The 10,828-nt window shown below is 51.4% G+C and overlaps 1 protein-coding gene across 2 annotated transcripts; it reads right to left on the reverse strand.

Moving 5' to 3' along the window:
- Positions 1–204: 204 nt before the first annotated feature.
- On the reverse strand, positions 205–1,649 carry LOC119290862. 2 transcript variants are annotated; one of them, XR_005142070.1, is made up of 2 exons: positions 1,137–1,645; positions 205–663 (listed from the first exon to the last, which is right to left on the reverse strand). XR_005142070.1 is itself a non-coding variant. In XM_037569521.1 (2 exons), the coding sequence occupies exons 1-2, from the start codon at positions 1,171–1,173 to the stop codon at positions 545–547; spliced, it is 348 nt and encodes a 115-aa protein (XP_037425418.1). In that variant the 5' UTR covers positions 1,174–1,649; the 3' UTR covers positions 205–544. The 2 variants fall into 2 exon arrangements, 1 of the variants encoding a protein (XP_037425418.1); XM_037569521.1 differs by having other exon boundaries at positions 945–1,649.
- Between the last annotated feature and the right edge of the window lie 9,179 nt (positions 1,650–10,828).

A 10,828-nucleotide genomic window follows, 5' to 3' on the forward strand; every position in this document is an offset into this window, starting at 1 on the left:
ACTCTCAAAAGTGAACGACATTCGAAGACCGAAGGCACTGCAAGTGTTGATGTAGTCAACTGAATTCTGAGACACACGAAAACATTTTTGTCGACACTCGGTTTTTTGCGACACTCAAATCGATGAGCGAGCTTCATCCAACATAAAATCACACTGCTTCAGACGAAAAACCGCACCGCATACAAGGGTCAAGCGAGCTGCATGGATTCTTTTATCCTTTTTATAAAAAAATGAACAAGAATGGACCGCATAGACGACGGCAGGTGAACCCCAACACTCTTGAAAGTGATCCACAACACTACACGGGGTGTGTTGTACAGAGGGGTCCCATGATGTGGACGGTGAGCCTTATGGGAAGAGCAAGCGCACTGCACGGGGTGGAGGGGGTGTCCCACCTTTGCCACACACAAAACAAAATGCATCAGGTCCAATAGTGGACTGCACGCATGAGCCAATCACCGGCAAGCCGCGCAGCCCATACACCCACCGAACTAAATCTCACATACCGCACCACATGTGCAGCTCGTCGCTGCTTCCATTGTCTTCACCGCACAGGGCCACGGCCAGGGAGTGGCGTCGCCGTCAGGCAAGAGCAAGAAAAATAGCACCGGAGCTCTCTCAGGAGTGAAGTGCAGTGCGAGCCACTCAAAAACATTGGGCGAACTGCATAGAGATTTTATTAAATTGCATTAGAGATTTTACTGCACTGATTTCACTAAAATCAATAACAAAATTCCAAAAAACACAAAAAATATTAAGAAATTTGTGTGCAAAAAAGAGGGGGTAGAGAGGAATTAGGTGACGGAACAGCAGAGAGGGGGGACTTGACACATTTTTTCCAAATGGATTGAACTACAATGGACAAACACATAACTGCAAGGGAATACTCATGTGCTCAGTTGGACAACAAACCGAACTGCAAGAAAGGATTAAGAATGGAGTACTGCATGCGAGGCGGGCTGCAAAGGATGGCCGGGGTTGAAGTGAGCAGGCGACGGACTGCAACGCGGCGAGGTGGGCACTGCAGGTGGCAGTAGAGGCAGAATCACGTTTGACCTGGGGATAGCCCTTGTCGACGTGCTGGGCATCCCAGATTTTGTTGCTGCAGAGGAGGGACGAGGCGGTGGGGACCTCACCTAGTTGGGCACCAGCAGGGGACAACCCCGGCGGCATGGACGCGGACGTGCACCACCCAAATCCCTCACCACGGGGCGGATCCACCGAAGGGGGAGGTGAGGAGAGGTGGTGGATACAGCAATGCTGGCTGGTGGCCGGGGCGGGCAGCGGGATGTGGTGGTCTGGGCGGTGGCCGGGAAGGGCGGCGGTGGGTGGTGGTCGGGGGTGGGTGGCCGTGGGTGGTGGCCGGAGCGGGTGACGGCTACCGACGCGCTCGACCCCGATCTGGATCGGGCTGGTAGAGATGGAAGTCAGATGGGTCGGGGCATGGTGGTGCAAGAGGAGGTTGGAGGGGTGGCGCAGGTGAGGTGGGCACTCCTGCGTGGTGCATGGGATTCCTCTAGCCGGCGTGGCGTGGGACAGAGCGCTCCGTCGGGGAAGCCGGCTGGGGGAGGAAGATGGGAAGGAGTGGTGCGGGGTGTTGGCTGGGGGTGGGGATCGAGTGGATAAGGTAGGACGTGGTCGAGGAGGTGCTCTCATCTGCATTCGGTTTCACCGGTGCGGAAAGTGTTAGCAGAATAAGATGTTTCGGTGTGCAGAATAACACTCTTAAGGGTGTTATCATAATAGACCCACCCTATATATATATATATATATATATATATATATATATATATATATGAGTTTTATGTCCTCTACACCATTCACTTATTGCCAATTCTTCAAGTTGATTTCTTCTGCTAAGTGAATGTGATCGGACCCTTCCCCCTCTATGCTAAACTCAACCCAGTCTATTCACAAATTCTTCATGTGCGTTCTATTTGAAACTCGTTCAAAATCTTCACTGTGTCCTTGATAGCTAAAGAAATTGCGAACGGAAACTTTAACCTATCTGATCTGAATTTTTGGCTTTGCCGCTCAAACCGTTCCGCATCCCACGACAATACTCCATGATCCTACATGATCGTCACCTCTCAGTACGTGGGTGACACATGTGAAGCGAATGAGAAGGGCTAGGGGCACGTTCATCCGATTTCCTCGGGCGTACAATCTTTCAATCCCACTATAAATACCTCTGCCTCTTCCTCACTTCGTTTGACTCTGCTCGCTCTCACTCCCGCTCGAGCTCCCCAAACCCTAGCGCGACCACTACTTCATCATTGCCGGTGAGGAAGAGCTTCACTGCCTCGACCTCGTCGCCGTCGTACTCGCGCCAGTTGCGGATTTCTTCACTCTGCCGCCGCCGTAGCCGTCTTCCTCTGCCGAGTTAGGGCGTGGAAGATCTAAACTGACGAACTTCACATCTACACTTCCCAGTTCGTCGTGTTCTTCAACTCGGGTAATTAAAAGTTACTTTTACTACCCTCATTGATTCTTATGTTTTCTTGAAAATTGTCAAAGGTGTTTATTCTTCAAATTTTCACACACATGAACACCTCACATGTCTTCTGCTCTTGATTCGTTTATCTAAGCAATGATTTTCTTCAAGATTCCTCAATTGTGTGGATTTTCAATCTATACAACTCTGGAATCTAAGACAGAGAACGCTTAGTGAAATTCCTCAGGACTCATCTGGTCAAATTCCTCAAACCTATTCTTTTTGAAAAACCTTCTCAAAACGCATATGACCTCTCCAAATTCCTCGCAACTATACTCTGTTCACAGGTACAAATGTCCGCTGCTGAATCACTAGGTTCTCATCAACTTAACTCATTTGCAGCGTTCCTCGAAGAAAAGTTGCACACCTCTTCAGAAACTTCAGTTTTTCATATTCCTCAGCTGAAGAAAATGACTGAAGGTAAGAAGCCACAGAAGGGTGGAAACAGGCCTGAGGTCAATACTGCTTTCGAAATCCCTGAGGACATTTATGCTGGATATTGCACTCCTGATGAGGCCAAATTTGGCAAGGAGGACAAGAATCAGCGCAAGGTGCGCATACAACGGATAGAGAGGAGATGGGCACGGCAATGGAGGGAGTACAGGTATGTTACTCCCAAGTATATGAAGAAATCCGCGCTCAACCCTCCATGCTCAAGACCTCCATTGGCACCAGGCCAAGTGGTAGATCCCACCAGCCTCAAGCGCGGTGAGGACTATGCTGATGAATGGGCAAAGCGCCAGGCCAAACTGGCCAAGCAAGCAAAGAAAGCAATGAAGAAATTCAATGCAGACTCTGCTGCTGCTGCTGCCGCTGCTGAGGCCTCTGCTAGTCAGCCGAAGAAGGCGATGCCTAAGAAGCCTGCGCATAATTCAAGTGCTTCTCCCTCAATGCCCTCACGGCCAAGCTCCTCGGCAATGCCCTCAAGGCCAGATTCTTCAAGGCCCACACGGCAATTTCCTCAGATTGCTCCTCCTCCTTCAAAGTCCTCAGCTCCTCCGACAAAGTCCTTAGCTGCTCCGACCAAATCCTCTGCACCTGTACATCTTGCCACGTGCCAAAGGACCACATGCATCTCAATAGCCTCAGGAGCATCTGCAAGTTCCTCAGCTGCACCAAATTCCTTAGCTGCCCCCTCTCTGCTGAAGAAAAAGGCCACTAATGGACGAGGCCTTCGACTCACAAGAAGCAGGTCACCTTCCAAGTTCCCTCTGATGACGATGAGGCTGATGATGAAGAACTTACCGAAATCATCAGAGACAGGCAAGCCAGGGCTGCTAGAGCCAAAGGCAGCAATGTGCCACTGCTATTGGATCCAAAGTTGATCCTCAATTTCATAGACCTATGGCACAAAGACCCTAACACGCCTTTGCCAGAGATGAACATCACTCCTGGTCAAAGTCATGTTCTGACTGCCTTCATTGAGGAAGAAAAGTAGAAATTTGAAGAAGGCAGAAGACTGAAGAAAGCACAGTACAAGAAACAGCGCTACCTCAAGGACAATGTCCTCACTCTTACCCCTGATCAACTCGTTGCCTTGCAAGCTTAAATCAAGCAACTGAGTGATGAATTCGATCGCTACTATGCTGATTGGAAGGGCGCCAAGGTTTGGTTCGTCAATCTGACGAAGAAATTCACTTCAAGTGTTGTTGCTCCTGTGCACATTGACGTTACACCGGCTTAAGCATCTGCTCAGCCTACTGAAGAACATGCCAGCACCGCTGATGACAATCAGGCTGCTGAAGAAAATGAGAGTACCAGGGCTGATGACTCCATTCCAGCAGCTGAAGATATTGCCAGGGCATCCACTAGTGGTGCGCCTGAAGAAAGTGAAGAAGTTAGGGCAACTGCATCAGTTGCGCCTGAAGAAAATGATCCAAAGTCCTCTGCACCTCATGTGCCTACACCAACTCCGATCCTTCCATCTGCATCAGATGCGAAGAAGACCAAGGCTGCTGTCGGTGTCAAAACCGGCGGATCTCGGGTAGGGGGTCCCGAACTGTGCGTCTAGGCGGTTCGTAACAGGAGACAAGGGACACGATGTTTTACCCAGGTTCGGGCCCTCTCGATGGAGGTAAAACCCTACGTCCTGCTTGATTAATATTGATGATATGGGTAGTACAAGAGTAGATCTACCACGAGACCAAGGAGGCTAAACCCTAGAAGCTAGCCTATGGTATGATTGTTGTTCGTCCTATGGACTAAAACCCTCCGGTTTATATAGACACCGGAGGGGGCTAGGGTTACACAGAGTCGGTTACAATGGTATGAGATCTACATATCCGTATCACCAAGCTTGCCTTCCACGCCAAGGAAAGTCCCATCCGGACACGGGACGAAGTCTTCAATCTTGTATCTTCATAGTCTTGGAGTCCGGCCAATGATGATAGTTCGGCTATCCGGACACCCCCTAGTCCAGGACTCCCTCAGTAGCCCCCGAACCAGGCTTCAATGACGACGAGTCCGGCACGTATATTGTCTTCGGCTTTGCAAGGCGGGTTCTCCTTCAAACTCCATGTGCTTGCCGAATAGTGTCCGGCTTCCTTATAAATGTTGCGCTCCTTGGCTTCCACGTCCAATAATGGCCCTCTTCCACGTGTCGCATGAATGCGAAAAGCCAGGGTATTTTTACGTTTCACCCCCTAGCCGCGTGAATAAGCTGCCTTTAAGAGAGGCAAGGATCTAGATCCGAATCACACCATCCTCCTTCCGCAAGTACTCATCGAAGCGCCTCTGACAAAAATCCATTCCATCATGGACAGTCGACGCGGCTCCTCTTCTCACGCTCCCAGCCCTCAGCCAGGAGATTGGAGGAGATGTTCAGTCCCGCATAGCGAGCTAGTGACGCTCCAAGCAGAGGGATATCTTCCCCCAGCCTTCATGGTTCTGGTTCGAGCCGGACTGGCCACCTACAAGGGTGGAAAGCAGGCGGAGAGCGTCCCCAATCCCTCCAAAGGAGAGCGGGTATGCTTCATCCCTTATCTAATAAGGGGACTCGGATTTCCCATACATCCGATTCTCCGGGGGCTCCTGGAGTTCTATGGACTCCAGCTTCACCACCTTACACCTGCCTCCATTTTGCACATCGCGGCCTTTGTAGCCCTTTGCGAGCTGTTCTTGGGCATCGAGGCCCACTTTGCGCTGTGGAAGAGATTGTTTTGCCTCGTACCCCGTCCTCACGAGGGGTCGATATATCAAGTGGGCGGAGCCGAAATATGGCGCATCACCGGGATCGGATATCTATCCGGAACCCCGAAGAAGGCATCTAAAGACTGGCCTTCGGAATGGTTTTATATGGAAGACGCCCCACTACCGGACCCAGTTCGGATCGGCCTCCCGGAGTTCAGCAATGCTCCTCTGAAGAAACGCCTGAGCTAGCGCCCGTAGAGCCCTCAACGGGAGAATGACAGGGGCGTCCAATATCTGATGGGCCGGATAAGGTTACTGGCCCATTCCGGATTGACCATGATTGGAGTCATGGCAACATGCACCATGAGAGGGGTGCAGCCGCTCCAATATAGGGGCCACCCCATGTGGGATTTCAACGGGGAGGATGACGCCACCCATCATGGCCGCAAGGGGCTGGGATCGGTTGACGATCTCGTGAAGATCATGTCCGACTTGTACAAGGGGGAGAAAGAGGACTTCCTCCGCGTGAGTCCATTGAATGGATTCTCCATGAATAACCCTCGGAGCTGGGTAAGCGGACGTTTATCTATCCAATCCATATTCCCAAAGTTAAGTGTCTCACTTTGTGATTTTGACGCAGGAGCTGCGCCGGGACGTAGAGGGCATACACAGCCTGACTCCACAACCCGAGGATCCGGGGCGATCCCTTGATCCGGCATCCGAAGAGGATCCGGACATAAAGGTGGAGCTGATCGATGGGGTGTTCCACCAACTTAGCATGGACAATGCTTTGGTCGCCATTACGGCCGACTACCCCGGTTTAACTCCGGCTTCCCAGGTAACTATGACCGGAGTCCTGACATCATTGCTTATCCATGCTCATTTCTGACCACCATATACCAACGGTGCTCCGCAGGAGGCGCCTTTAAGGCGGGAAGCAGAACCCGTGGCGGCTGACCAACAAGGGTCAGTTCGGCCCAGCAGGCGGAAGAGGAGTGCAGCACGAATCGAAACGTCGCCTCAACGGTACGGCGCACCACCGTTTTTAAGGGAAAGATTCCTAGGAGGTATATTAACGCTCATGTTTTTTCCAGGAGAAAGAGTGCTCGCCGGACATTGTCCGGAGAGGTTGCCAATCAAGCCTCCGCCAGCCATGCTCCAACACCTGGTCCGGAGGGGGAGGCGAACACAAGGCATGAGCTGGATGCTCCTCCAACGGAGGATGCCGACATGCTGTCTGCCACCAGGTCTGAGGTGGAGAGCGCCATGAATCACAGAAGCCGCCGGACAGTTCTTCGTGACGTGTGTTTCTCCCAGGAGGCACTGAATGCCTTTAATGCGGGAGACGCGCACCTCCGTGCCGCTCGAGATGGTCTAACCAGAGCCACGGAGCAGTATGTGAAAGACATACGGGTGAGGAATTTTAATAGTTATATATGCCAGTAGCCCCCGAGACTTAAAATAGTTAGAATAACTGATTTAAGGATCATTTGTTATGCATGATCTTACGAAGAAGAATACCCACCTGTCCCAGGAGCTTCAAGAGTGCAAGGCCCAACTTGAGGCCGCACTAGCCGCCGCGGGGGGAGCCATAGAGACCCCCTCTGGTAATGCATACTTCAAAAAGATAAGCCTTTTATGAAGTGCGGCGTATGTATAAGTCTGACAATAATATTGCAGATGGTGCCGGACTAGATCCGGACAAGCAACATCTACTGCGCCAGCTGAAGGCCAGCGAGAAGGTGCTTATGAGGGTGCAGCAGGAGAGGAACAAACTCCAAGATGCCAACACCCAGCTGGGCGAAGAACTAAAAGATGTTCGGGTCCAGCTGTCTGACTCCGTGAAGGAGAATCGGCGGCTTCGTCGCGGCATTTACAGTAAGTGCTTGAGCAAACTCTTTTGAAAAAGAAGAGTTCGGCGAGGAAGTCGATTGACAAAAATGTGTCTGTAGGTGTGCTCACAGGTCGTCCTGCGGAGGAAATGCCTGGTTCAACGGGTGACCTACTTCTCGAGCTGCTGCAACTGCACGAACGTGTTCGGCAGGTGATGAGCAGCGTCGCCCAGGCCTTATGGCCGTCCGTCTCCCTACCCAAGGGTCTTGGAGGGCTTGTGGAGAAGCTTCAGGGAGCACGGCAGCGCTTCCATCTGTGGAAGATATCGGCCTTCCGTCAAGGCGCCAGGGAGGCCTGGGCCATGGTGAAGACGCGGTACACGAAGGCTGATCCGAACCACATGGCCGAGGTCAGACCTGTGGGGCCTGATGGGAAGGAGATCCCTTTGAGCTTAATGTACGGCCAAGTAGAGTCGGCCGCTAAGTATTCCCAACGGGAATGTAAACTAGATAGCATGTTAGACGGGATTGAAGAGGAGTACAATCAGTCAAGTTGACGATGTAATTTAAAATGACATGTAAAATGCCTTCTAGCCGGATTGTAGATCGTTTGTCTTTGCGGACCTGTTCGCTTCAACCTCTGGACTCAACAGTCCGGAGTGTGTCCGAATACCCTCACGGTTATGTAAAAACCGGGGCATGCATGGAGACTAGGCGTAGGGGTCATTAGTGCTTTATCAGACAAGTGCCCAACTAGTTATGTTATATTACATGGTTAGTAAGAAACATCTTCCAGGGAGAATAGTTCCGTTAGGGGTTCCTTTCCCTGGGAAGCATGCCCTAAAGTGCATGTCCGGACTGCGAAAAGAGCAGAAAAAAGGCGTCTGGGGGCAGATAAATAAATAGGTAAGAAACCATCTTTCAAGTCACCGACCGAATATTCCCTTAACAATGCTAGCTTTCGGCTTCACCTAGTCTGAGGTACACATCCGGCTGACCCGGTAGTAACAATCGCAGAGGTGCTCCCTTTACCTCCTAGCCGAACAATCGGGAACGTAGGGGTAAGCACAGGAGCCAGGCAACCCAGCTTGGCCAAAACTTAAGTCATATCGATGCATATAATAGTGAATAAAAGGTACATGCGGAAGTGTGACACATGTTTTGGGCATGAAGCCCTTATAAATAAGCTTCTATTAAAGAAGCCCCCAGGTATAATGAGTGCAAGCCGCACGTCAAGTGTGTGCGCACAATGCGCAGATCAGCCCTCAGAGGCTTTACGAAAAAAGGAGGAAGAGAGAGAAAAACAGAAGACAGCTAAAGTATAAAATGTGGACGGAGGAAGGAGACGAACTCTGAGCCCGGCGCTAGGCGTAGAATCTTCGGAGACGGGCTGCGTTCCATGGGTTCGGCTCGAGTCGGTTGTCCGATGCGTTTCGTAGACGGTATGCTCCGCCGGTCAGGACTTGGTCGATGATGAAGGGACCTTCCCATTTGGGCTTGAGTTTGTCCTTTTTCTTGTCCGGCGGGCGTAGAACTAATTCGCCAACATTGTAAGTTTTGGCCCGTACTTCTCGGCTTTGATATCTTCGAGCCTGCTGTTGATAAAATACGGAACGAGCTTTTGCCACGTCGCGCTCCTCTTCTAAGGCGTCCAAACTGTCCTGCCGATCCAGCTCGGCTTCTCTTTATTCGTACATGCGCACGTGAGGTGAGTCATGAATTATATCGCAGGGCAAAACTGCCTCTGCGCCGTACACCATAAAAAATGGTGTGAATCCGGTAGTGCGGTTTGGCGTGGTCCGCAGCCCCCAGAGTACGGAGTCGAGCTCCTCCACCCAGTGCGTGTTAGATTCCGTGAGGGAGCGCACTAACCTGGGTTTGATGCCGCTCATGATTAGACCATTTGCTCGTTCGACTTGACCGTTAGTTTGAGGGTGATAGACTGAAGCGTAGTCGAGCTTGATGCCCATAGTTTTGCACCAGAGTTTAACCTCGTCGTCTATGAAGTTCGTGCCATTATCAGTGATGATGCTATGGGGGACGCCATAACGGTGTACCACCCCATATATGAAGTCTATCACAGGTCCGGATTCGGCCGTTTTAACTGGCTTGGCCTCTATCCATTTGGTGAATTTGTCCACCATGACCAATAGGTATTTTTGCGTGTGGGTTCCCCCTTTAAGGGGGCCAACCATGTCAAGCCCCCAGACCGCGAACGGCCAGGTGATGGGTATAGTTTTGAGGGCGGTGGGTGGCATGTGGCTTTGATTAGCAAAGAGCTGGCAACCGACGCATTGTTGGACTAAGTCCTGAGCATCTGCCCGGGCCGTCGGCCAATAAAATCCTGTACGGAAGGCCTTCCCTACAAGGGCCCGGACTGCGGCGTGGTGCCTGCCAAGTCCGGCGTGAATTTCAGCCAGAAGATTTCGCCCTTCCTCTTCGGAGATGCACCTTTGAAGGACTCCGGTTGTGCTTTTCTTGTAAAGCTCTCCCTCATGGACCTTGTAGGCCTTAGATCGCCATACTATGCAGCGGGCCTCGTTTTGGTCTTCGGGGAGTTCCTGCCTAATTAAGTAGGCTAGGAATGGTTCTGTCCACAGGGCAATGACTGCCATTATTTCGTGGGCTGAAGGTGTTATTTCGTTGGCTAAGCCACCGATTGTGTCAGAATGTTCGATGTTGGGAGGTGTGGTTGGTTCCGGGTTGTTGTTTCCGGACTCCTCTTCCCATAATACGGATGGCTTAAAGAGCCACTCCAGGAAGATGTTTGGAGGGACGGCGTCGCGTTTTGCGCCGATGCGTGCCAACACGTCGGCCGCCTGGTTATTGTCCCAGGCTACATGGTGGAATTCGAGTCCTTCGAACCGAGCTGACATTTTTAGGACGGCGTTGCGGTAGGCTGCCATTTTTGGATCCTTGGCGTCAAAGTCTCCATTTACTTGGGATATTGCGAGGTTTGAATCCCCGCGGACCTCTAGGCGTTGAATGCCCATGGAGATTGCCATCCGGAGACCGTGTAGAAGGGCCTCGTATTCGGCTGCATTGTTGGAGTCCGTGTACATTATCTGAAGTACGTATTGGACTGTGTCTCCGGTTGGGGACGTCAAGACGACGCCAGCCCCCAAGCCGGCCAACATTTTGGAGCCGTCAAAGTGCATCATCCAATTGGAGTATGCGCCGTACTCTTTAGGGAGTTCGGCTTCGGTCCATTCAGCGATGAAGTCGGCCAAAACTAGTGACTTTATAGCTCGCCGTGGTTTGTAGGTTATGTCGAATGGTAAGAGCTCAATGGCCCATTTTGCAATCTTGCCCGTTGCATCGCGGTTGTTTATGATGTCGTTGAGAGGTACTTCGGAGGCTACTGTTATCGAAC

This window comes from Triticum dicoccoides, chromosome 4B (assembly GCF_002162155.2).
Source record: "Triticum dicoccoides isolate Atlit2015 ecotype Zavitan chromosome 4B, WEW_v2.0, whole genome shotgun sequence".
Lineage (NCBI taxonomy): Eukaryota > Viridiplantae > Streptophyta > Magnoliopsida > Poales > Poaceae > Triticum > Triticum dicoccoides.